This window comes from Ambystoma mexicanum, chromosome 11 (assembly GCF_040938575.1).
Source record: "Ambystoma mexicanum isolate Mex_15411 chromosome 11, UKY_AmexF1_1, whole genome shotgun sequence".
In the NCBI taxonomy this organism is placed as follows: Eukaryota; Metazoa; Chordata; class Amphibia; order Caudata; family Ambystomatidae; genus Ambystoma; species Ambystoma mexicanum.
This window is the reverse complement of record NC_090934.1, coordinates 1,178,543,952-1,178,571,642: the sequence shown is the minus strand read 5'-3', so window position 1 is coordinate 1,178,571,642 and position 27,691 is coordinate 1,178,543,952. Positions and strand designations below refer to the sequence as shown.

General features: G+C 46.5%; 1 protein-coding gene across 1 annotated transcript in view; it reads right to left on the bottom strand.

The window, feature by feature from the left end:
- Nucleotides 1-5,947: 5,947 nt before the first annotated feature.
- The window catches only part of LOC138505115 (olfactory receptor 5I1-like), a 38,720-nt gene continuing 16,976 nt past the window's right edge, over nt 5,948-27,691 (bottom strand). Inside the window, exon 2 of the mRNA XM_069625415.1 lies at nt 5,948-6,903. Coding sequence (XP_069481516.1) covers nt 5,948-6,903 — 956 coding nt within the window. The remainder of the gene's footprint in view (nt 6,904-27,691) is intronic.

The window sequence follows — 27,691 nt, the reverse complement described above, 5'->3', positions numbered from 1 at the left end:
TGCCTGTAATGGGTTTTTACTTTTCATGTGATTGCATTCCACGCTTCCTATAACTGCCGGCCATGGATTTCTGGAACAGGGAGATGGAGTTGGAGCTTGCTCCACACACTCCCGTCCTCCAGCTAGGTCTGCAGTTCGTCCTGGAATGCTTCACTGCCTCTTGGCAGGTGTACTACAGTGCATAAATGAAAAAACGTCTTAGGACTGTGCTAGCTTTGTGGACTTGCAAATGGGCGCAGGGTGGCATTTTGGCTTTGGAAAAAATGCATAAATAACCCAACGTCTTGGGGGGCTTGGCCGAGCAGCCATGGAATAAGACGTGACCCAGAGGGGCTCCTGCAGATCCTACATGATCCTCCCCTGCACGCATGTAAAAACAGATGCATTTTGGATAGAAAACGGCGCAACTGCTATGGGAACGTATGCAGGTCGTGAAGAAGGCACTGGCGTGGAGGAGTTTGCAGCGAACGCAGAGATATTAGCAAAAGAAAGGACTGAGTAACATCACAGAAGCACGAACAACATGGCGTCCGTGCCAGAACAAAGGAATTGCTCGGAGTGCCGGAGCCGAAGTTGAGGAGACTGGATCGCACAGAGCGTGTGGCTGGCTCATGACATTGCAGAATTGCGACAACAGGGAGTAAACACTCTCCAATCGAGTTGAGGTGGTTGCTGCTGTCGAGAATACCGATATACAAGCAAGACGCACCCCGAGGCAGGTGCGCACAGAGAACCAGAGCGAAGTCCCATGCTGGGAGGGGACTTTGGCCGGCTGCTGCTTGTGGCGGTCCGGAGGTGAGCCAGGTGGCTGTACTCTGTCCTGCTTGGAAGCGGGGGCGTGGACGGAGAGAGAAAAATGCAATTCAAGGCGGCACGGCGAGGGACGTACAGACAAAGGAATCCTCACAGAACGGTTAACGCTACTGGTGCTCGCAGTGAGAACGTAGCGTGGCAGCAAATAAATTAGGAAATTCGCCTGAGTAACAGGAACTGGGGTTGGACACCCTCGACCCATCTACAGTGTAACTTCTGGCGTGAACTGGGATAATCCCATGCTCCCAGTGTGACTGGTACTTTTTAAACCTGAGTTTTACGCAGCAGTAGACAAGGACTGCAGAGGAGTGCCTGAGGGTAGCTGAGAAGTGCATTATGGGGAACAAAAAGGACCATTTAAGAACCTCACACCCACCCCCTGACCAACATAGTGGACAGCCCCCAACGGTCTCTTGCACCGGGCAAACAGGCAAGTGTACATATATAAGATACTGGGCCCTGACCACTTCAGGCTGCATGGATATATTGTGATGGCAGCCAAGCAACCCAAGATAAAAGGGAAGCAATCTACATTGAAGGATTTCACAAAAACACCACAAACAACGAAGGGAGCCAGGAACAAGGAGAAGAGCTCGCAGATGGACACACCTCAGACTCGAAGCGTTCAGCAGATTCTAGAAGCTATTGCGGACTTGAAGGTGGCATGGGGAGCGAAACACGATGCAGCAATGACTACACTCAAAGAGTCACTTGAGTCCAAAATTGACGCAGTATAAGTAGATGTCAACTTATTAAGGCAAGATGTGAGGGCAATTGCGGAACGCACAGGAGAACTAGAAAAAGATGTGAAATTGAACACGGCTGTCTGCGCGGCGCACGCTTCGGAGATTCACGCGCTGAGGCAACAAGTGAGCAACCTGGAAAACAGGGCTGATGTGGCCGAAGGATGCGCACGAAGGAACAATATACGTATTGTAGGACTCTCGGGAGGAGAGGAAGGATCGAACCCCATGGACTATATTGAAACTATGTTGTTGCAAGAAATAGAAGGGGGGACACTCACCCAAGGATTTGCGGTGGAGAGAGCACATAGAGCCCTCGTGAGGAGACCCCCTCTGGGTGCCCCCCAAGGCCGATCATCGCCAAGATAAATTACAGCGGCAGAGAACGAATTCCGGAATACTTCCGTAAAGGAGGGACAATACAAAGAGCATCAGCGTCCATCAGGGCGTATCTGGACTATACACTCCAGGTACAAAGGCGATGACTAAACTTTGGGACAGTGAAGAGGAGATTGCACAACGCAAGCTGCAAGTACATGTTGATGTACCCAGCGAAGCTGAAGGTGTTTCACAGGAACAGAGCAATATTTTTAGAAACCCCTGAGGATGCGATGGAGTGGCTGGACACACAGAATTGCCCGGTGGGAGCAGCCGAGCAGAAAGAGGGCAGCACAGAGATGTGAAGCATGGTTCCCAGAAGCAGAGGTGCTGTATACACTGTGACTTTGGGACTTGATTATAGACCTGTGATGCAGGATAAGGGCGAGCAAGGCATGATGCAACAAAGAAGCAGGAGGTACAGGAACTCACACTTATACCCCATTAGTTAGATTAGTTTGGTGACCGATAGTTTGGTAACCCCCTGCTGGGATCCTAGCACCGGCGTAGCCAGGATAGGACCAAATGCGGAATTGCCTGAGATCCAGGGATGGAGCTAGGCAACAGTTGGGGTTGGGAAGGGCGGGGGGAGGGAGGGGAGTTGTGATGTTATGGGTTAGGGAATGAGTTTACACACATGTGCGTTGATGCTTGAGGTGGATGGAAGGGAGGGACAGTGGAGGGACAGTGGAAGGGACAGGATATGGCTGAAATATGGGGGACCTTAAGATAGTTACCTGGAATGTCAGGGGCCTCAACAGTTACCTGAAGAGGAACAAGATTATGATGTATTTAAGAAGGCATAAAATAGATATAGCTTTAATACAAGAAACACACCTCACGAAAGAAAAACACGAGGTGATACAGAGGAAATGGAAGGGGACCATTATAGGGGCAACGTACTCGGCTTATGCCAGAGGGGTGATCACTTGGGTAGCACCACATGTCCCTTTCCAATTGCTACAGACCACGGTGGAGGCGGACGGGAGGATGGTGGCAATAAAAGGATTGATAGAAAATAGAAAGATATGCATTATCAATACATATGGCCCGAATCAAGACACAGTGGCTTATTTCAAGACCCTATATAGCAAAATGTGTCCGTACCTGGGAGGAGCATTGATATGGGAGGCGATTTTAACTGCACGTTAGACCCACGGGCAGACAGGTCAGACAGGAAATCAGACAAACCCACCCCTTCTGCTAAAACCCTAAAGACCCTGTTGATAGACCTCTGGCTAGAGGATATGTGGAGGTTACATCACCCACACGACAGACAGTATTAGCATTACTCGGCCCCACAGGACTTATACACATGGTTAGACTATGTGTTTGCCTCACGCATAGCTCTCAACTCACCCGCCAAGCCTCCTGCACGCCCATTCATTCCAATGGGCGTCTCACCCGCCAGAAACAAAATCGGGTGATTTCACCCGCCTTTGCGAGACAAATGGTTGAGAGCTATGCTCACGGGAGATGACGGCGGAAATAGTGCGATCAGAGTACGAAGCGAGGGTCCTTTCAGACCACTCGCCATTGGTTTAACATGGCAATATCTACCTCCGAGGGCTAAGATCCGGACGTGGCGACTCAGAGCTGAAGCACTGAAAGACACAGTGTTTAGAGAGGACTTGAGAGAAGAAATAACACTGGGAGTGTTGAATCGGCTGGCACCCTGTGGGAAGCATTTAAGGTGGTGGTTAGAGGATCAGCAATAGCTAAATCCAAAGGGCTGCAGGGGGGCATACTAAGGGAATTGCAGAAAGCAGAGGCAAAACTAGAGGCGGTTCTGGGCAAAGGAGGGGACTCCAGAGAGGATGCTGAAACAATAAAATAATATCAGCAGGAATGTGCAGGGTACTGGGAGAGACTGTGCAACCTAAACTATAAGAAATACATAGAGAGACAAAACGCGGGAGGAGACAAGCTGGGGAGACTGCTAGCATGGTTGTATAAAAGCAAGACACCCAGATCAACGATCATAGCAGTAATGGGGGAGGATGGGCAAATTGTGGATACCCAAGAGGGCGTGAATCGAGAGTTCCTTGAATTCTATAGACGATTGTACAGGTATTGTATAGGAGGGGGCGAAAGTAGCAAGATAATAGAAACATTAAAGGATATTGGCCTGCCAAAAATAAGTGCTGAAGAACGTGAGGACCTAGATGCCCCAATTACATTGGAAGAATTAGAAACGGTGGTGGAGCAACTACCCACCTGCAGGACCCCGGGAGCGGATGGACTCCCCAGTGAGTTTTACAAGATGTATAGGAGAGAAGTGCTCCCCTCGCTGCTCGAGATGTTAAATGAAGCTTTCGAAACAGGGACGTTACCAGAATCCTTGAGAGAGGCAATCAGTGTCCCACTCCCCAAACCCAAGTCATGCATGGACTGTGGGTCGTATAGACCGTTGTTGATGCTGAATCAGGATAGTAAGATACCTACAGCGGTGCTGGCAAATAGAATGAGACAGGTCACAAGTAGATTAATACACCCTAATCAGACTGGATATGTCCCGTGGAGAAGCATATCAGACAACCTTAGACGACTGCACCGAGTTATAGAGCACACAGTGGGAGACACGAGTGAGATTGCAATTATATCACTAGATGCAGTCAAGGCTTTTGAGAATATGGGATGGGACCTGGGTATCTTCGGTTTTTAACTAACTATTAAAACCAACTAGCCAACCATTAACTAACCATTGCAATACCTCTGCAGGTATTTCTGATGAGCTAACAGCAAAAATTAATTTATGAGCGGCATTAAAGGGGTAATGCGGCCAGACCTCGGGCTGACAGGCACCCGCACGGTACAACCCAGCCCAAAAGCTTTCCTGCCAAATTCCTACACAGTGACGGCTCGATGACCGTGCAACCTTTTCAAATAAAATTGGCCTCGAGCCTCATGGGGGCTCGAGCGCCTGCCCCATGTTGGAAAAATACTTCTTTAATTCAATACATTAAATGTACCTTTTGGAACACTCAGGTTGCAGACTGCCTTTGACAGCGTCCTCGGACTGCCAACTCTCTCGGGCCTCCTGCAGCTTTCCTATCACTTGGATACTGTTTACTGCAGTTTTGACTACATATCATCTTGCTAACAAAAGGCCGCCTTGCTTTTCAATGAACATGCATTGTTTCACCTCCACGTTGGCTGCCTATCACATGATGATATATAGCTAGTAACCCCATTCTTGCATTCCGTTATCTCTCCATTATAATCAACGCAACCCAAAGGTGCCTCAGTGGTGTTCCCAGCTGTAGGTAAGGGGTACCCCCAAACATTGTTTTGAAATACAGCACCATGACCCCCAACATATCTTCAGCCAACCCGTTCCTACATAGGACTGATTTTGTCAGGTGCGGCATGAGAGCATGGGTCATTTTTATCTGTGTGGACTTGATGTCATCCTTATACATTACATGAATGTGGCAACTTGCTCAAAGGGGGTACTGCTCCATTATGGGGAAATAGTCTTCTGTTTGAAGTACGGCATTTAGAGATCAGGAAGGCAAAACGTTTTCATAAAGAACAAAGCTAAATAAAGAGTCAAACACACTTGAATCGAGCCAGGCTTGTGCTTTGATTGGGTCGGCCCTCCTTCTGCAGATGGCTCCCACAGTACGTGCCGAAATGGATTTGTGTAAAGCACTATCTGGTAGGGTCAAATCTAGTGTTTGGTTCCACACAATATGTGTTCAAGGTTTACAATGGTACTGTGGGACCGCTGTGGATAACATGGATTGAGTTGCGATGAGTTTGGAGAAAGCAATGTGTTACTTAACTCACAACCCCATTATCTGAACTGCTGGACCAGACTATCTGATTAAATTTACTGTCAGACAATAACAATCATTTCTGTGGCTTGCTATGAGATCTTCTTGTACCCAGTAGATGTTGGACCCTTCCACTCCTACTCGCCGTACTTCAGTGTTACACATGGTTGTAAGAGACTTTCCTGTAGCATTCCAGTGCACATTACAAGCAGATGTGTGCACCTTAGAGACGGGTCACCACAAGAGCCTGTTCTGCAGGAGAGCTTTTCTAATTGCAGACTTCAGCTCCTTGTTTCTGAAGCTGTAAATGATGGGGTTTAACATTGGAGCGATGATGGAGTAGAAAACAGCACCCACCTTCTGCTGCAAAGATTGCTTTGTAGATGGCTGGAAGTACACAAAGCTGCCAGTGAAATAGAACAAACCCACAGCCATGAGGTGTGGGACACAGGTGGAGAAAGTCTTCTGTTTTCCCTCTGTAGAAGACATTTTTATCACTGACCTAATCACATAGATATAAGACATAATAATAAGCAGGAAGCAACCTAGCATGTGCATACTGCCTATGACAAACACAACCACCTCATTAGCTTGAATATCTGTGCAGGAGAGCTTTAGCAGGGCTGGGATATCACAGAAGTAATGGTCAATGATATTCGATGAACAGAAATCTAAGCGAAATGTGTTTGTTGTGTGGATGGCTGAATACATCACCCCTACAATCCACGAAGTAGCTGCTAACTTGATGCAAACTGCCCTGTTCATGATGGTTGAGTACCGCAAAGGAATGCAGATGGCCACATAGCGGTCATACGCCATTGTGGCAAGAAGAGCAGACTCACTGGCGGCCATTGAAAGAAAAAAAAAGAGCTGAGCCACACAGCCTGAGAAGGAGATGGCTTTTCTTGTGGCAAGGAAGTTGGCCAACATTTTAGGGACGGTGGTGGAGATGTATAACATGTCTAGGAAAGATAGGTTCCCAATAAAGAAGTACATAGGTGTCTGGAGACGTGGGTCAATGCTTGTTAATGTGACGATGATCAGGTTAGCCAGCACTGCAATGAGGTAGATGCTCAGAAAGAGCATGAAGTAAAGGGCCTGCAGCTCTGGCACATCCGAAAACCCTCGCAGAATGAACTCGTGGACTGAGCTTCCATTAGCCTTGATGGTGCCCCATCTGTACTCTTTGGCTGTGTGAGCAAGAGAAAAGAGAGATGAAACATGCAGAATGTGCCGATGAATGAATGATTGGTCATTTATAATTTGCCTATATACAAGTGTTTCAAGGCACAACCATGCAGGGAGGAGAGACAAGTGAAGACAAAGACAAAATGATCTTACTAGGCATAGTACATTCAGATCGTGCAAGTGCGCGACCATGAAGGGAGGGGAGGCAAGGCAGCACAAAGACAGAACGATCTTACAAGGCATAGTACATTCGGATCGTGCAAGTTGCAGACAAGTGCAGGGGAAGGGTGTGGTGGGGACCAGTGCGCCCAGTCAGAGCTGGGGTAAGTGCCGAGAGGTTTCACTCTCATGGGTAATTGACCAAGTGCAGTAACGATGAGGCAAGTGCAAGCTGTGTGGAAAGGGAGACGAGAGCCGGATAGAGCAGAGAGAGAGAGAGGTTGGCAGGGTAGAGTGAGAGAGAAGGCAGAGGAGAAGAGGAATGTTGTTAGGGAGAATTCTCCAGAATGGCTAATTTCCCTTACCTACTGAGTGCCTCAGCAGCTTTGCTGGATTTCTAGGATTTATTTTTTTCACCTGGTATCAGTGTGAGCCTTTTTCCCACTCTTACATGTGTTCATAGACTGTGGAGCCTCACCTACTCCATAGGCATCATCTTTTTACTGTGTGTCACACCGCACCTTTAGTGCAGTGACACAGGGTTGTCTTTTAGACTTCCCAAATCAGACTCCATTTTCTGGAACTGACTACTGTCTCCCAGAACAAGTAAACTTGCCTTTGACTTTATTAGTCTCTTTAAAAATCCACAGACCCAGTGCAAACCATTTTACATGGAGTACTGGAAAGGGTTAATACTTATCCCTTTTTGTCTGTTTCTCTTGGAGCACTTTTTCGCTCCCTTTTCATCAAGACTTGGCTGGTGGCAGTGGTAACGACCCTATTTTTCCTACCGTGGTTATTTTAAATAACCTTGGTATTGTTTTAGGCTATCTTGGTAGCCTCGAACTTAAACCCGCTGGACCATATACGTTTTTATACGGTTCCGGCTGGGTTTATTCACCATTTCTTTTTAAAAACTTAGATGGTTGGGTTAGGGGTTACAGAGTAAACACTTATGAAAGTATGAGAAATCTTGTTATGTTGGAGTCAATTTATGATGCTGGCTCTCCTGAGCTAAGACAGCACTTGGCTGATTCAAAGGAGATAGATCCAAAGAAGTTAGCTAAGGCTGCTGACTTGTAGGTTGCCAACAGGGCTACTCACAAGGATTCTGGGGCAACTTAGAAAGCAGCCACAGAAGGATGACAAGGAGAATTCTAATACCTCCAATCCAAAAGAGGGCCACAAACAGCAACATAAGGGGAAACCACAAGGGAAACCAAATCAGGCTAGTGCACCATCTGGACCCAAACCAGACGGAGGTCAGAACAAACCCCCATTCATCAAGACATTTGGGAAATGTTATATTTGTGGGTCAACTGACCATGTGAAAAGGGATCCTAGATGTAAGGGTAAACCTTCAGGGGTCCACACTGTCTCCTTAGCCTTCTCCCCAGAGGAAGAAGTACCTATGGCAAGTGGAAACATTCGCCTACTGGCTGATGAACCCAGGAGAGTCTCAGATAGTGTTTCTTTAGTGTCCCTGGGCTTGTGGGAACAACACAATTTAGATGTCTATAATTCCATCCCAGATAATACTAAATAATGTTATAAAGATAGTGTTCTTGTGAATGGCCAGGAGACTCCTGCCATCAGAGACACTGGAGCCAGCATAACTGTGGTAGATTAATCATTTTTCAAGGTGGGGGATGTTGCTAAGGCATCCAAACGCCTCACCAAGTTAGCTGGAGGCCCTGTGCAAATGCTTCCCCAGTTACCAGCTCTCATCCAGTGTAATGATATGACTGTCAAAATACCTGTTAGTGCGCAGAGTGAAGTGCCTGGGAGAGTCATTTTGGGTAATGACCTGAAAACTCTTGGAGATGTGTCCAGCACCCACAGGACTCCCTCCCAGTAAGAGGAGACAGGAGACAGGAGCTCACTAGGCCTGCAAGGGAGAGGACCTTAAGAAGCCCCTTTGATAGAGGAAACTATCACTCCCACTCCACAGGAGTTGCTCACTGCTATTTCTGGAAAGAAAGAGGCAAAGGGGAAACCCAAGACCTCAAGGACAAAGTCAGACACCACCCCTGTGCTACCAACAAGGACATCCCCAAGATTGTCCAAGAACACACCTGTGATCCCTCCACCTGCTGAGGCAGAGAGAGAGGTACAACCTTGTGTGGTTGAGCCAATTTCTGAAGAGTCAGATCTGGAAGAAGACACTGTTTTGGTTGGAGATCTTGACCCTGTTGACCATAATGAGCTGCAGTCTTAACTGGCAGAAGGTGGACCCAACAGGCCAGACTTCAGCAGAGGACAAAGAGAGTGTCCTACTCTCGAAGGTCTTCGACAACAGGCTGCTAACCAACTTGATGGGCAAGAAGTTGGAAAGCATAGGTTAAGCTGGGAAGATGGTCTCTTCTACAGTGAACCAACAGAGTCTATCCCCGGGGACTGCAAAAGAATTGTAGTGCCCCTTGCCAACAGGCTCCAGTGCCTACAGTTGGCCCTTTGAGATACCTTTGGCTGGTTATTTGAGTTCCAAAAAGATTAAGGAAAGGCTCTCCTTATACTTCTACTGGCCTAAGATGGGTTCAGAAGTTGACAAATTCTGTAGGAGCTGTTACACTTGCCAAACCTCTCGCAAGAATGGAGCAAAGTATGTGGCACCCCTGGTGCCCCTCCCAGTGGTGGGAGTTCCTTTTGAGAGGGTGGGCATCGACATTGTTGGTCCCCTTGACCCTCCCACATCTTCAGGGAACAGATTTATCCTGGTTGTAGTAGACCATGCTACAAGATACCCAGAAGCCATACCTATGAGCACTGTTATGGCTCAGGCTGTGGCTAAGGCTCTACTTAGTATTTTTACCAGAGTAGGGTTTCCTAAGGAAGTGATATCCGACAGGGGATCCAATTTTATATCCCACTATATGCAAGCCATGTCGAAAAACTGTGGTGTCACTTACAAGTTCTCTACAGCCTACCATCCACAAACAAATGGACCGGTAGAGAGGTTTAATCGTACTATGAAGAGCATGATAGGTGCTTTAGAGGAACCCCTTAAAAGAAAAAAGGGGGACCTTCTACTGCCATGCCTTCTCTTTGCTTATAGAGAGGTCCCTCAGGAGGGAGTTGGTTACAGAGCCTTTGAGCTTCTTTATGGCCATCAAGTCAGAGGTCCATTGGCCCTGCTTAAGGAGTGGTTGGAGAGTGCCCCTTCCCCCAAGCCAGTCAGAGTGACTGATTATGTGATAGGTATCCAGAGAAGAATGTCACACATGATGGCAGAAGCTAGTGATAACTTAAAAGCAGGTCAGGCTCTGGTCAAACATTGGCATGACCAGAAGGCCAGCATGGTTGAGTTTCATCAAGACCAGCTTGTATTAGTTATGGTGCCAACAAGGCAGAGGGCCTTGCATGACAAATGAATAGGACCCTTCAAGGTTGTGGGCAAACTTGGAGAGGTGAACCATTTGGTGGACTTAGGCAGACCTAAGAAGGCCCCCAGAGTCTTTCACACCAACCGTTTGAAGGCACATGTCTTGAGACCAGAAGTGGGAGCTTTGCTTCTAGCTTCAGCTCAAGAGGAAGAGGAGCGTGAACCTCTACCTGACCTCCTCAGAGGCCAACCTTTGGATGAGTAAATAGAAGAAGTCAATCTCTCTTCTCAACTGACATCTGAACAACAGGAGGAGTGCAAAGTTCTGTTAAATCAGTTTGCCTCCCTGTTTTCACTTTCACCAGGCTTGACCCCTTGGGGCCAGCATAATATCCTCACTGGTGACTGTTTACCTGTAAAAAGCAGAGGTTACAGAATGTCAGAACATGTGAGATCCCACATCAAAGGAGAGGTCAACAAGATGCTTGATCTCAGGGTTACAGACCCCTCTAAAAGACCATGGTCTAGTTCAGCTGTTCTAGTGCCAAAGGCAGGAACTTTGGTACTACTCTAAATGCAGTCACTTAGACTGATGCCCATCCTTTACCAATGACAGATGAGCTGGTGGATAGACTTGGTTCAGCCAAGTACCTCAGTACATTTGATCTGACGTCAGGCTATTGGCAAATAGCCCTGACAGACCATGCCAAGGAGAAAACTGCATTCTCAACCCCAGCAGGCCTCTACCAGTTTAAGGTACTGGTAAAAACAATGCAACTGCTACATTCCAAAGTATGGTCAATCAAGTTCTGAATGGGATGGTGAAGTTCTGCATGGCATACTTGGTTGACATTGCAGTGTTCAGCCCTACATGGAAAGAACATATTGATCACTTAGGATATGTTTTGCAGGCTCTTGAGCAGGCCCATCCGACCATAAAGGCAAGAAAATGCCAAATTGTTCAGAGCAAAGTGGTCTATCTTGGTTTTGAGGTAGGAGGGGGTGAAATAAGGCCATTGCCTAGCAAAGTACAAGCTGTACAAAACTGGGCCACCCCTACTACTCAAACCCCAAGTAAGAGCTTTCCTAGGTCTCACTGGGTACTACAGGAATTTCATAGAGAACTATGGGACCATAGCTTCTCCCTTGAATCTGATCTCCTCTCCAAAATTACCTTAAAAGGTTTGATGGAATGAGGAGTGCACTCAAGCCTTTGAAAACCTGAAGAAAGCCCTTTGTCAAGCTCCAGTCCTAAGAGCTCCTGATAATCACCAACCCTTCATTGTGCAGACAGATGCCTCCAATACAGGTATAGCTGCAGTCCTTAGTCAACTGGATGAGAAAGGTAGGGAGTACCCCATTTGCTTCATCAGTAGGAAACTGAAGGAACCAGAAGCAAGGTGGGCAACCATAGAGGGTGAATGTTTTGCCATTGTGTGGTCTCTGAAGAAGTTTAGACAATACTTGTAGGGATCTACTTTTGTGATTCAGACAGACCACCAACCCTTGAGATGGTTAAAGCAAATGGAAGGGGAAAACCCAAAACCTCTGAGCTGGTCAATCTGCCTGCAAGGGTTTGATCTCACCATTGAGCACAGAGCAGAATGTCACCACCAAAATGCGGATGGTCTCTCTAGGATATTTTTAACCGATTAGAGGTAGAGATTCATCCAGGAATGGATTAAATACTCCTGTCACTTAGTCTGGTGGGGTGGGGGCTGGCGAGTGTTAGGGAGAATTCTCCAGAATTGTTACTTTCCCTTACCTACTGAGTCCCGCAGCAGCTTTGCAGGATTTCTAGGACATTTTTTTTCACCTGTGTGTGTTTTAACATTCTTGTGTTCATAGACTGTGGAGCTTCACCTACTCCATAGGCATCATCTTTTTACTCTGTGTTACACAGCACCTTCAGTGCAGTGACACAAGGTTGTCTTTTAGACTTCCCAACTCAGACTCCATTTTCTGGGACTGACTACTGTCTCCCAGAACATGTAAAGTTGCCATTGACTTTATTAGTCTCTTTAAAAATCCACAGACCCAGTGCAAACCATCTTACATGGAGTACTGGAAAGGGTTAATACTTATCCCTTTTTGTCTGTTTCTCTTGGAGCACTGTTTCGCTCCATTTTCATCAAGACTTAGCTGGTGGCAGTGGTAACTACCCTATTTTTCCTACCGTGGTTATCTTAAATAACCTTCGTATTGTGTTAGGCTATCTTGGTAGCCTCGAACTTAAACCCGCTGGACCATATTTGTTTTTATACGGTTCTGGCTGGGTTTATTCACCATTTCTTTTTAAAAACTTAGATGGTTGGGTTAAGGGTTACAGAGTAAACACTTATGAAGGTATGAAAAATCTTGTTATGTTGGAGTCAATTTATGATGCTGGCTCTCCTGAGCTCAGACAGCACTTGGCTGATTCTAAGGAGATATATCCAAAGACGTTAGCTAAGGCTGCTGACTTGTAGGTTGCCAACAGGGTTACTCACAAGGATTCTGGGGCAATTTAGAAAGCAGCCACAGAAGGATAACAAGGAGAATTCTAATACCTCCAATCCAAAAGAGGGCCACAAACAGCAACATAAGGGTAAACCACAAGGGAAACCAAATCAGGCTAGTGCACCTTCTGGACCCAAACCAGATGGAGGTCAGAACCCACCCCCATTCATCAAGTCATTTGGGAAATGTTATGTTTGTGGGTCAACTGACCATGTGAAAGGGGATCCTAGATGTAAGGGTAAACCTTCAGGGGTCAACACTGTCTCCTTAGCCTTCTCCCCAGAGGAAGATGTACCTATGGCAAGTGGAAACCTTCACCTACTGGCTGATGAACCCAGGAGAGTCTCAGTAGTGTTTCTTTAGTGTCCCTGGGCTTGTGGGAACAACAGAATTTAGATGTCTTTAATTCCATCCCAGATAATACTAAAGAGTATTATAAAGATAGTGTTCTTGTGAATGGCCAGGAAACACCTGCCATCAGAGACACTGCAGCCAGCATAACTGTGGTAGATTAATCATTTTTCAAGGTGGAGGATGTTGCTAAGGCACCCAAACGCCTCTCCAAGTTAGCTGGAGGACCTGTGCAAATGCTTCCCCTGTTACCAGCTCTCATCCAGTGTAATGATATGACTGTCAAAATACCTGTTAGTGTGCAGAGTGAAGTGCCTGGGAGATCCTGTTGGGTAATGACCTGAAAACTCTTGGAGATGTGTCCAGCACCCCCAGGACTCCCTCCCAGTAAGAGGAGACAGGAGACAGGAGCTCACTAGGCATGCATGGGAGAGGACTTTAAGAGGCCCCTTTAATAGAGGAAACTATCACTCCCACTCCACAGGAGTTGCTCACTGCTATTTCTGGAAAGAAAGGGGCAAAGGGGAAACCCAAGACCTCAAGGACAAAGTCAGACAGCACCCCTATGCTACCAACAAGGACATCCCCAAGATTGTCCAAGATCACACCCGTGATCCCTCCACCTGCTGAGGCAGAGAGAGAGGTACAACCTTGTGTGGTTGAGCCAATTTCTGAAGAGTCAGATCTGGAAGAAGACACTGTTTTGGTTGGAGATCTTGACCCTGTTGACCATCCTGAGCTGCAGTCTTTACTGGCAGAAGGTGGACCCAACAAGCCAGACTTCAGCAGAGGACAAAGAGAGTGTGGTACTCTCGAAGGTCTTCGACAACAGGCTGCTAACCAACTTGATGGGCAAGAAGTTGGAAAGCAAAGGTTAAGCTGGGAAGATGGCCTCTTCTACAGTGAACCAACAGAGTCTATCCCCGGGGACTGCAAAAGAATTGTAGTGCCCCTTGCCAACAGGCTCCAGTTCCTACAGTTGGCCCATGAGATACCTTTGGCTGGTTATTTGAGTTTCAAAAAGACCAAGGAAAGGCTCTCCTTATACATCTACTGGCCTAAAATGGGTTCAGAAGTTGACAAATTCTGTAAGAGCTGTCACACTTGCCAAACCTCTCGCAAGAATGGAGCCAAGAATGTGGCACCCCTGGTGCCTCTCCCAGTGGTGGGAGTTCCTTTTAAGAGGGTGGGCATCGACATTGTTGGTCCCCTTGACCCTCCCACATCTTCAGGGAACAGGATTATCCTGGTTGTAGTAGACCATGCTACAAGATACCCAGAAGCCATACCTATGAGCACTGTTATGGCTCAGGCTGTGGCTAAGGCTCTACTTAGTATTTTTACCAGAGTGGCGTTTCCTAAGGAAGTGATATCCGACAGGGGATCCAGTTTTATGTCCCACTATATGCAAGCCATGTGGAAAAACTGTGGTGTCACTTACAAGTTCTCTACAGCCTACCATCCACAAACAAATGGGCCGGTAGAGAGGTTTAATCGTACTATGAAGAGCATGATAGGTGCTTTAGAGGAACCCCTTAAAAGAAAAAAGGGGGACCTTCTACTGCCATGCCTTCTCTTTGCTTATAGAGAGGTCCCTCAGGAGGGAGTTGGTTACAGTCCCTTTGAGCTTCTTTATGGCCATCGAGTCAGAGGTCCATTGGCCCTGATTAAGGAGTGGTTGGAGAGTGCTCCTTCCGCCAAGCCAGTCAGAGTGACTAACTATGTGATAGGTCTCCAGAGAAGAATGTCACACATGATGGCAGAAGCTAGTGATAACTTAAAAGCAGGTCAGGCTCTGGTCAAACATTGGCATGACCAGAAGGCCAGCATGGTTGAGTTTATTCAAGACCAGCTTGTATTAGTTATGGTGCCAACAAGGCAGAGGGCCTTGCAGGACAAATGGATAGGACCCTTCAAGGTTGTGGGCAAACTTGGAGAGGTGAACCATTTGGTGGACTTAGGCAGACCTAAGAAGGCTCCCAGAGTCTTTCACACCAACCGTTTGAAGGCACATGTCTTGAGACCAGAAGTGGGAGCTTTGCTTCTAGCTTCAGCTCAAGAGGAAGAGGAGCGTGAACCTCTACCTGACCTCCTCAGAGGCCAACCTTTGGATGAGAAAATAGAACCAGTCAATCTCTCTTCTCAACTGACATCTGAACAACAGGAGGAGTGCAAGGTTCTGTTAAATCAGTTTGCCTCCCTGTTTTCACTTTCACCAGGCTTGACCCCTTGGGGCCAGCATAATATCCTCACTGGTGACTGTTTACCTGTAAAAAGCAGAGGTTACAGAATGTCAGAACATGTGAGATCTCACATCAAAGGAGAGGTCAACAAGATGCTTGATCTCAGGGTTACAGACCCCTCTACAAGACCTTGGTCTAGTCCAGCTGTTCTAGTACCAAAGGCAGGAACTTTGGTACTACTGTAAATGCAGTCACTAAGACTGATGCCCATCTTTGCCAAGGACAGATGAGCTGGTGGATAGACTGGGTTCAGCCAAGTACCTCAGTACATTTGATCTAACGTCAGGCTATTGGCAAATAGCCCTGACAGACCATGCCAAGGAGAAAACTGCATTCTCAACCCCAGCAGGCCTCTACCAGTTTAAGGCTATGCCTTTTGGACTAAAGAATGCAACTGCCACATTCCAAAGTATGGTCAATCAAGTTCTGAATGGGATGGTGAAGTTCTGCATGGCATACTTGGTTGACATTGCAGTGTTCAGCCCTACATGGAAAGAACATATTGATAACTTAGGATATGTTTTGCAGGCTCTTGAGCAGGCCCATCCGACCATAAAGGCAAGCAAATGTCAAATTGGTCAGAGCAAAGTGGTCTATCTTGGTTATGAGGTAAGAGGGGGTGAAATAAGGCCATTGCCTAGCAAAGTACAAGCTGTACAAAACTGGGCCATCCCTACTACTCAAACCCCAAGTGAGAGTTTTCCTAGGTCTCACTGGGTACTACAGGAATTGCATAGAGAACTATGGGACCATAGCTTCTCCCTTGAATGTGATCTCCTCTCCAACATTACCTTAAAAGGTTTGATGGAATGAGGAGTGCACTCAAGCCTTTGAAAACCTGAAAAAAGCCCTTTGTCAAGCTCCAGTCCTAAGAGCTCCTGATAATCACCAACCCTTCATTGTGCAGACAGATGCCTTTAATACAGGTATAGCTGCAGTCCTTAGACAACTGGATGAGAAAGGTAGGGAGAACCCCATTTGCTTCATCAGTAGGAAACTGAAGGAACCAGAAGCAAGGTGGGCAACCATAGAGTGTGAATGCTTTGCCATTGTGTGGTCTCTGAAGAAGTTTAGACAATACTTGTAGGGATCTACTTTTGTGATTCAGACAGACCACCAACCCTTGAGATGGTTAAAGCAAATGAAAGGGGAAAACCCAAAACCTCTGAGCTGGTCAATCTGCCTGCAAGGGTTTGATCTCACCATTGAGCACAGAGCAGAATGTCACCACCAAAATGCTGATGGTCTCTCTAGGATATTTTTAACCGATTAGAGGTAGAGATTCATCCAGGAATGGATTAAATACTCCTGTCCCTTAGTCTGGTGGGGTGGGGGCTGGCGAGTTTTAGGGAGAATTCTCCAGAATGATACTTTCCCTTACCTACTGAGTCCCGCAGCAGCTTTGCAGGATTTCTAGGAATTATTTTTCACGTGATAAGAGGGTGAGCCTTTTTTCCCACTGTGTGTGTTTTAACATTCTTGTGTTCGTAGATTGTGGAGCCTCACCTACTCTATAGGCTTCATCTTTTTACTGTGTGTTACACAGCACCTTCAGTGCAGTGAAACAGGGTTGTCTTTTAGACTTCCCAACTCAGACTCCATTTTCTGGGACTGACTACTGTCTCCCAGAACATGTAAAGTTGCCATTGACTTTATTAGTCTCTTTAAAAATCCACAGACCCAGTGCAAACCATCTTATATGGAGTACTGGAAAGGGTTAATACTTATCCCTTTTTGTCTGTTTCTCCTGGAGCACTGTTTCGCTCCCTTTTCATCAAGACTTGGCTGGTGGCAGTGGTAACTACCCTATTTTTCCTACCGTGGTTATCTTAAATAACCTTCGTATTGTTTTAGGCTATCTTGGTAGCCTCGAACTTAAACCCACTGGACCATAGACGTTTTTATACGGTTCCGGCTGGGTTTATTCCCCATTTCTTTTTTAAAACTTAGATGGTTGGGTTAAGGGTTACAGAGTAAACACTTATGAAGGTATGAGAAATCTTGTTATGTTGGAGACAATTTATGATGCTGGCTCTCCTGAGCTCAGACAGCACTTGGCTGATTCTAAGGAGATAGATCCAAAGAAGTTAGCTAAGGCTGCTGACTTGTGGGTTGCCAACAGGGCTGCTCACAAGGATTCTGGGGCAACTTAGAAAGCATCCACAGAAGGATAACAAGGAGAATTCTAATACCTCCAATCCAAAAGAGGGCCACAAACAGCAACATAAGGGTAAACCATAAGGGAAACCAAATCAGGCTAGTGCACCATCTGGACCCAAACCAGATGGAGGTCAGAACAAACCCTCATTCATCAAGACATTTGGGAAATGTTATGTTTGTGGGTCAACTGACCATGTGAAAGGGGATCCTAGATGTAAGGGTAAACCTTCAGGGGTCCACACTGTCTCCTTAGCCTTCTTCCCAGAGGAAGAACAAACTATGGCAAGTGGAAACATTCACCTACTGGCTGATGAACCCAGGAGAGTCTCAGATAGTGTTTCTTTAGTGTCCCTGGGCTTGTGGGAACAACAGGATTTAGATGTCTATAATTCCATCCCAGATAATACTAAAGAGTATTATAAAGATAGTGTTCTTGTGAATGGCCAGGAGACTCCTGCCATCAGAGACACTGGAGCCAGCATAACTGTGGTAGATTAATCATTTTTCAAGATGGAGGATTTTGCTAAGGCACCCAAACGCCTCACCAAGTTAGCTGGAGACCCTGTGCAAATGCTTCCCCAGTTACCAGCTATCATCCAGTGTAATGATATGACTGTCAAAATGCCTGTTAGTGTGCAGAGTGAAGTGCCTGGGAGAGTCCTGTTGGGTAATGACCTGAAAACTCTTGGAGATGTGTCCAGCACCCCCAGGACTCCCTCCCAGTAAGAGGAGACAGGAGCTCACTAGGCCTGCATGGGGGAGGATCTTAAGAGGCCCCTTTGATAGAGGAAACTATCACTCCCACTCCACAGGAGTTGCTCACTGCTATTTCTGGAAAGAAAGGGGCAAAGGGGAAACCCAAGACCTCAAGGACAAAGTCAGACAGCACCCCTGTGCTACCAACAAGGACATCCCCAAGATTGTCCAAGATCACACCCGTGATCCCTCCACCTGCTGAGGCAGAGAGAGAGGTAGAACCTTGTGTGGTTGAGCCAATTTCTGAAGAGTCAGATCTGGAAGAAGACACTGTTTTGGTTGGAGATCTTGACCCTGTTGACCATCCTGAGCTGCAGTCTTTACTGGCAGAAGGTGGACCCAACAAGCCAGACTTCAGCAGAGGACAAAGAGAGTGTGGTACTCTCGAAGGTCTTCGACAACAGGCTGCTAACCAACTTGATGGGCAAGAAGTTGGAAAGCAAAGGTTAAGCTGGGAAGATGGCCTCTTCTACAGTGAACCAACAGAGTCTATCCCCGGGGACTGCAAAAGAATTGTAGTGCCCCTTGCCAACAGGCTCCAGTTCCTACAGTTGGCCCATGAGATACCTTTGGCTGGTTATTTGAGTTTCAAAAAGACCAAGGAAAGGCTCTCCTTATACATCTACTGGCCTAAAATGGGTTCAGAAGTTGACAAATTCTGTAAGAGCTGTCACACTTGCCAAACCTCTCGCAAGAATGGAGCCAAGAATGTGGCACCCCTGGTGCCTCTCCCAGTGGTGGGAGTTCCTTTTAAGAGGGTGGGCATCAACATTGTTGGTCCCCTTGACCCTCCCACATCTTCAGGGAACAGGTTTATCCTGGTTGTAGTAGACCATGCTACAAGATACCCAGAAGCCATACCTATGAGCACTGTTATGGCTCAGGCTGTGGCTAAGGCTCTACTTAGTATTTTTACCAGAGTAGGGTTTCCTAAGGAAGTGATATCCGACAGGGGATCCAATTTTATGTCCCACTATATGCAAGCCATGTGGAAAAACTGTGGTGTCACTTACAAGTTCTCTACAGCCTACCATCCACAGACAAATGGACCGGTAGAGAGGTTTAATCGTACTATGAAGAGCATGATAGGTGCTTTAGAGGAACCCCTTAAAAGAAAAAAGGGGGACCTTCTACTGCCATGCCTTCTCTTTGCTTATAGAGAGGTCCCTCAGGAGGGAGTTGGTTACAGTCCCTTTGAGCTTCTTTATGGCCATCGAGTCAGAGGTCCATTGGCCCTGATTAAGGAGTGGTTGGAGAGTGCTCCTTCCGCCAAGCCAGTCAGAGTGACTAACTATGTGATAGGTCTCCAGAGAAGAATGTCACACATGATGGCAGAAGCTAGTGATAACTTAAAAGCAGGTCAGGCTCTGGTCAAACATTGGTATGACCAGAAGGCCAGCATGGTTGAGTTTATTCAAGACCAGCTTGTATTAGTTATGGTGCCAACAAGGCAGAGGGCCTTGCAGGACAAATGGATAGGACCCTTCAAGGTTGTGGGCAAACTTGGAGAGGTGAACCATTTGGTGGACTTAGGCAGACCTAAGAAGGCTCCCAGAGTCTTTCACACCAACCGTTTGAAGGCACATGTCTTGAGACCAGAAGTGGGAGCTTTGCTTCTAGCTTCAGCTCAAGAGGAAGAGGAGCGTGAACCTCTACCTGACCTCCTCAGAGGCCAACCTTTGGATGAGAAAATAGAAGGAGTCAATCTCTCTTCTCAACTGACATCTGAACAACAGGAGGAGTGCAAAGTTCTGTTAAATCAGTTTGCCTCCCTGTTTTCACTTTCACCAGGCTTGACCCCTTGGGGCCAGCATAATATCCTCACTGGTGACTGTTTACCTGTAAAAAGCAGAGGTTACAGAATGTCAGAACATGTGAGATCTCACATCAAAGGAGAGGTCAACAAGATGCTTGATCTCAGGGTTACAGACCCCTCTACAAGACCTTGGTCTAGTCCAGCTGTTCTAGTACCAAAGGCAGGAACTTTGGTACTACTCTAAATGCAGTCACTAAGACTGATGCCCATCTTTGCCAAGGACAGATGAGCTGGTGGATAGACTTGGTTCAGCCAAGTACCTCAGTACATTTGATCTAACGTCAGGCTATTGGCAAATAGCCCTGACAGACCATGCCAAGGAGAAAACTGCATTCTCAACCCCAGCAAGCCTCTACCAGTTTAAGGCTATGCCTTTTGGACTAAAGAATGCAACTGCCACATTCCAAAGTATGGTCAATCAAGTTCTGAATGGGATGGTGAAGTTCTGCATGGCATACTTGGTTGACATTGCAGTGTTCAGCCCTACATGGAAAGAACATATTGATAACTTAGGATATGTTTTGCAGGCTCTTGAGCAGGCCCATCCGACCATAAAGGCAAGCAAATGTCAAATTGGTCAGAGCAAAGTGGTCTATCTTGGTTATGAGGTAAGAGGGGGTGAAATAAGGCCATTGCCTAGCAAAGTACAAGCTGTACAAAACTGGGCCATCCCTACTACTCAAACCCCAAGTGAGAGCTTTCCTAGGTCTCACTGGGTACTACAGGAATTGCATAGAGAACTATGGGACCATAGCTTCTCCCTTGAATGTGATCTCCTCTCCAACATTACCTTAAAAGGTTTGATGGAATGAGGAGTGCACTCAAGCCTTTGAAAACCTGAAAAAAGCCCTTTGTCAAGCTCCAGTCCTAAGAGCTCCTGATAATCACCAACCCTTCATTGTGCAGACAGATGCCTTTAATACAGGTATAGCTGCAGTCCTTAGACAACTGGATGAGAAAGGTAGGGAGCACCCCATTTGCTTCATCAGTAGGAAACTGAAGGAACCAGAAGCAAGGTGGGCAACCATAGAGTGTGAATGCTTTGCCATTGTGTGGTCTCTGAAGAAGTTTAGACAATACTTGTAGGGATCTACTTTTGCGATTCAGAAAGACCACCAACCCTTGAGATGGTTAAAGCAAATGAAAGGGGAAAGCCCAAAACCTCTGAGCTGGTCAATCTGCCTGCAAGGGTTTGATCTCACCATTGAGCACAGAGCAGAATATCACCACCAAAATGCTGATGGTCTCTCTAGGATATTTTTAACCGATTAGAGGTAGAGATTCATCCAGGAATGGATTAAATACTCCTGTCCCTTAGTCTGGTGGGGTGGGGGCTGGCGAGTTTTAGGGAGAATTCTCCAGAATGATACTTTCCCTTACCTACTGAGTCCCGCAGCAGCTTTGCAGGATTTCTAGGAATTATTTTTCACGTGATAAGAGGGTGAGCCTTTTTTCCCACTGTGTGTGTTTTAACATTCTTGTGTTCGTAGATTGTGGAGCCTCACCTACTCTATAGGCTTCATCTTTTTACTGTGTGTTACACAGCACCTTCAGTGCAGTGAAACAGGGTTGTCTTTTAGACTTCCCAACTCAGACTCCATTTTCTGGGACTGACTACTGTCTCCCAGAACATGTAAAGTTGCCATTGACTTTATTAGTCTCTTTAAAAATCCACAGACCCAGTGCAAACCATCTTATATGGAGTACTGGAAAGGGTTAATACTTATCCCTTTTTGTCTGTTTCTCCTGGAGCACTGTTTCGCTCCCTTTTCATCAAGACTTGGCTGGTGGCAGTGGTAACTACCCTATTTTTCCTACCGTGGTTATCTTAAATAACCTTCGTATTGTTTTAGGCTATCTTGGTAGCCTCGAACTTAAACCCGCTGGACCATAGACGTTTTTATACGGTTCCGGCTGGGTTTATTCCCCATTTCTTTTTTAAAACTTAGATGGTTGGGTTAAGGGTTACAGAGTAAACACTTATGAAGGTATGAGAAATCTTGTTATGTTGGAGACAATTTATGATGCTGGCTCTCCTGAGCTCAGACAGCACTTGGCTGATTCTAAGGAGATAGATCCAAAGAAGTTAGCTAAGGCTGCTGACTTGTGGGTTGCCAACAGGGCTGCTCACAAGGATTCTGGGGCAACTTAGAAAGCATCCACAGAAGGATAACAAGGAGAATTCTAATACCTCCAATCCAAAAGAGGGCCACAAACAGCAACATAAGGGTAAACCATAAGGGAAACCAAATCAGGCTAGTGCACCATCTGGACCCAAACCAGATGGAGGTCAGAACAAACCCTCATTCATCAAGACATTTGGGAAATGTTATGTTTGTGGGTCAACCGACCATGTGAAAGGGGATCCTAGATGTAAGGGTAAACCTTCAGGGGTCCACACTGTCTCCTTAGCCTTCTTCCCAGAGGAAGAACAAACTATGGCAAGTGGAAACATTCACCTACTGGCTGATGAACCCAGGAGAGTCTCAGATAGTGTTTCTTTAGTGTCCCTGGGCTTGTGGGAACAACAGGATTTAGATGTCTATAATTCCATCCCAGATAATACTAAAGAGTATTATAAAGATAGTGTTCTTGTGAATGGCCAGGAGACTCCTGCCATCAGAGACACTGGAGCCAGCATAACTGTGGTAGATTAATCATTTTTCAAGATGGAGGATTTTGCTAAGGCACCCAAACGCCTCACCAAGTTAGCTGGAGACCCTGTGCAAATGCTTCCCCAGTTACCAGCTATCATCCAGTGTAATGATATGACTGTCAAAATGCCTGTTAGTGTGCAGAGTGAAGTGCCTGGGAGAGTCCTGTTGGGTAATGACCTGAAAACTCTTGGAGATGTGTCCAGCACCCCCAGGACTCCCTCCCAGTAAGAGGAGACAGGAGCTCACTAGGCCTGCATGGGGGAGGATCTTAAGAGGCCCCTTTGATAGAGGAAATATCACTCCCACTCCACAGGAGTTGCTCACTGCTATTTCTGGAAAGAAAGGGGCAAAGGGGAAACCCAAGACCTCAAGGACAAAGTCAGACAGCACCCCTGTGCTACCAACAAGGACATCCCCAAGATTGTCCAAGATCACACCCGTGATCCCTCCACCTGCTGAGGCAGAGAGAGAGGTAGAACCTTGTGTGGTTGAGCCAATTTCTGAAGAGTCAGATCTGGAAGAAGACACTGTTTTGGTTGGAGATCTTGACCCTGTTGACCATCCTGAGCTGCAGTCTTTACTGGCAGAAGGTGGACCCAACAAGCCAGACTTCAGCAGAGGACAAAGAGAGTGTGGTACTCTCGAAGGTCTTCGACAACAGGCTGCTAACCAACTTGATGGGCAAGAAGTTGGAAAGCATAGGTTAAGCTGGGAAGATGGCCTCTTCTACAGTGAACCAACAGAGTCTATCCCCGGGGACTGCAAAAGAATTGTAGTGCCCCTTGCCAACAGGCTCCAGTTCCTACAGTTGGCCCATGAGATACCTTTGGCTGGTTATTTGAGTTTCAAAAAGACCAAGGAAAGGCTCTCCTTATACATCTACTGGCCTAAAATGGGTTCAGAAGTTGACAAATTCTGTAAGAGCTGTCACACTTGCCAAACCTCTCGCAAGAATGGAGCCAAGAATGTGGCACCCCTGGTGCCTCTCCCAGTGGTGGGAGTTCCTTTTAAGAGGGTGGGCATCGACATTGTTGGTCCCCTTGACCCTCCCACATCTTCAGGGAACAGGTTTATCCTGGTTGTAGTAGACCATGCTACAAGATACCCAGAAGCCATACCTATGAGCACTGTTATGGCTCAGGCTGTGGCTAAGGCTCTACTTAGTATTTTTACCAGAGTAGGGTTTCCTAAGGAAGTGATATCCGACAGGGGATCCAATTTTATGTCCCACTATATGCAAGCCATGTGGAAAAACTGTGGTGTCACTTACAAGTTCTCTACAGCCTACCATCCACAAACAAATGGACCGGTAGAGAGGTTTAATCGTACTATGAAGAGCATGATAGGTGCTTTAGAGGAACCCCTTAAAAGAAAAAAGGGGGACCTTCTACTGCCATGCCTTCTCTTTGCTTATAGAGAGGTCCCTCAGGAGGGAGTTGGTTACAGTCCCTTTGAGCTTCTTTATGGCCATCGAGTCAGAGGTCCATTGGCCCTGATTAAGGAGTGGTTGGAGAGTGCCCCTTCCCCCAAGCCAGTCAGAGTGACTAACTATGTGATAGGTCTCCAGAGAAGAATGTCACACATGATGGCAGAAGCTAATGATAACTTAAAAGCAGGTCAGGCTCTGGTCAAACATTGGCATGACCAAAAGGCCAGCATGGTTGAGTTTATTCAAGACCAGCTTGCATTAGTTATGGTGCCAACAAGGCAGAGGGCCTTGCAGGACAAATGGATAGGACCCTTCAAGGTTGTGGGCAAACTTGGAGAGGTGAACCATTTGGTGGACTTAGGCAGACCTAAGAAGGCTCCCAGAGTCTTTCACACCAACCGTTTGAAGGCACATGTCTTGAGACCAGAAGTGGGAGCTTTGCTTCTAGCTTCAGCTCAAGAGGAAGAGGAGCGTGAACCTCTACCTGACCTCCTCAGAGGCCAACCTTTGGATGAGAAAATAGAACCAGTCAATCTCTCTTCTCAACTGACATCTGAACAACAGGAGGAGTGCAAAGTTCTGTTAAATCAGTTTGCCTCCCTGTTTTCACTTTCACCAGGCTTGACCCCTTGGGGCCAGCATAATATCCTCACTGGTGACTGTTTACCTGTAAAAAGCAGAGGTTACAGAATGTCAGAACATGTGAGATCTCACATCAAAGGAGAGGTCAACAAGATGCTTGATCTCAGGGTTACAGACCCCTCTACAAGACCTTGGTCTAGTCCAGCTGTTCTAGTACCAAAGGCAGGAACTTTGGTACTACTCTAAATGCAGTCACTAAGACTGATGCCCATCTTTGCCAAGGACAGATGAGCTGGTGGATAGACTTGGTTCAGCCAAGTACCTCAGTACATTTGATCTAACGTCAGGCTATTGGCAAATAGCCCTGACAGACCATGCCAAGGAGAAAACTGCATTATCAACCCCAGCAGGCCTCTACCAGTTTAAGGCTATGCCTTTTGGACTAAAGAATGCAACTGCCACATTCCAAAGTATGGTCAATCAAGTTCTGAATGGGATGGTGAAGTTCTACATGGCATACTTGGTTGACATTGCAGTGTTCAGCCCTACATGGAAAGAACATATTGATCACTTAGGATATGTTTTGCAGGCTCTTGAGCAGGCCCATCCGACCATAAAGGCAGGCAAATGTCAAATTGGTCAGAGCAAAGTGGTCTATCTTGGCTATGAGGTAAGAGGGGGTGAAATAAGGCCATTGCCTAGCAAAGTACAAGCTGTACAAAACTGGGCCATCCCTACTACTCAAACCCCAAGTGAGAGCTTTCCTAGGTCTCACTGGGTACTACAGGAATTGCATAGAGAACTATGGGACCATAGCTTCTCCCTTGAATGTGATCTCCTCTCCAACATTACCTTAAAAGGTTTGATGGAATGAGGAGTGCACTCAAGCCTTTGAAAACCTGAAGAAAGCCCTTTGTCAAGCTCCAGTTCTAAGAGCTCCTGATAATCACCAACCCTTCATTGTGCAGACAGATGCCTCTAATACAGGTATAGCTGCAGTCCTTAGACAACTGGATGAGAAAGGTAGGGAGCACCCCATTTGCTTCATCAGTAGGAAACTGAAGGAACCAGAAGCAAGATGGGCAACCATAGAGTGTGAATGCTTTGCCATTGTGTGGTCTCTGAAGAAGTTTAGACAATACTTGTAGGGATCTACTTTTGTGATTCAGACAGACCACCAACCCTTGAGATGGTTAAAGCAAATGAAAGGGGAAAACCCAAAACCTCTGAGCTGGTCAATCTGCCTGCAAGGGTTTTATCTCACCATTGAGCACAGAGCAGAATGTCACCACCAAAATGCTGATGGTCTCTCTAGGATATTTTTAACCGATTAGAGGTAGAGATTCATCCAGGAATGGATTAAATACTCCTGTCCCTTAGTCTGGTGGGGTGGGGGCTGGCGAGTTTTAGGGAGAATTCTCCAGAATTGTTACTTTCCCTTACCTACTGAGTCCCGCAGCAGCTTTGCAGGATTTCTAGGACATTTTTTTTCACCTGTGTGTGTTTTAACATTCTTGTGTTCATAGACTGTGGAGCTTCACCTACTCCATAGGCATCATCTTTTTACTCTGTGTTACACAGCACCTTCAGTGCAGTGACACAAGGTTGTCTTTTAGACTTCCCAACTCAGACTCCATTTTCTGGGACTGACTACTGTCTCCCAGAACATGTAAAGTTGCCATTGACTTTATTAGTCTCTTTAAAAATCCACAGACCCAGTGCAAACCATCTTACATGGAGTACTTGAAAGGGTTAATACTTATCCCTTTTTGTCTGTTTCTCTTGGAGCACTGTTTCGCTCCATTTTCGTCAAGACTTAGCTGGTGGCAGTGGTAACTACCCTATTTTTCCTACCGTGGTTATCTTAAATAACCTTCGTATTGTTTTAGGCTATCTTGGTAGCCTCGAACTTAAACCCGCTGGACCATATTTGTTTTTATACGGTTCTGGCTGGGTTTATTCACCATTTCTTTTTAAAAACTTAGATGGTTGGGTTAAGGGTTACAGAGTAAACACTTATGAAGGTATGAAAAATCTTGTTATGTTGGAGTCAATTTATGATGCTGGCTCTCCTGAGCTCAGACAGCACTTGGCTGATTCTAAGGAGATAGATCCAAAGAAGTTAGCTAAGGCTGCTGACTCGTGGGTTGCCAACAGGGCTACTCACAAGGATTCTGGGGCAACTTAGAAAGCAGCCACAGAAGGATAACAAGGAGAATTCTAATATCTCCAATCCAAAAGAGGGCCACAAACAGCAACATAAGGGTAAACCACAAGGGAAACCAAATCAGGCTAGTGCACCATCTGGACCCAAACCAGATGGAGGTCAGAACAAACCCCCATTCATCAAGACATTTGGGAAATGGTATGTTTGTGGGACCAACTGACCATGTGAAAGGGGATCCTAGATGTAAGGGTAAACCTTCAGGGGTCCACACTGTCTCCTTAGCCTTCTCCCCAGGCAAGAGGAAACTTTCACCTACTGGCTGATGAATCCAGGAGAGTCTCAGATAGTGTTTCTTTAGTGTCCCTGGGCTTGTGGGAACAACAGAATTTAGATGTCTATAATTCCATCCCAGATAATACTAAAGAGTGTTATAAAGATAGTGTTCTTGTGAATGGCCAGGAGACTCCTGCCATCAGAGGCACTGCAGCCAGCATAACTGTGGTAGATTAATCATTTTTCAAGGTGGAGGATGTTGCTAAGGCACCCAAACGCCTCACCAAGTTAGCTGGAGGCCCTGTGCAAATGCTTCCCCAGTTACCAGCTCTCATCCAGTGTAATGATATGACCGTCAAAATACCTGTTAGTATGC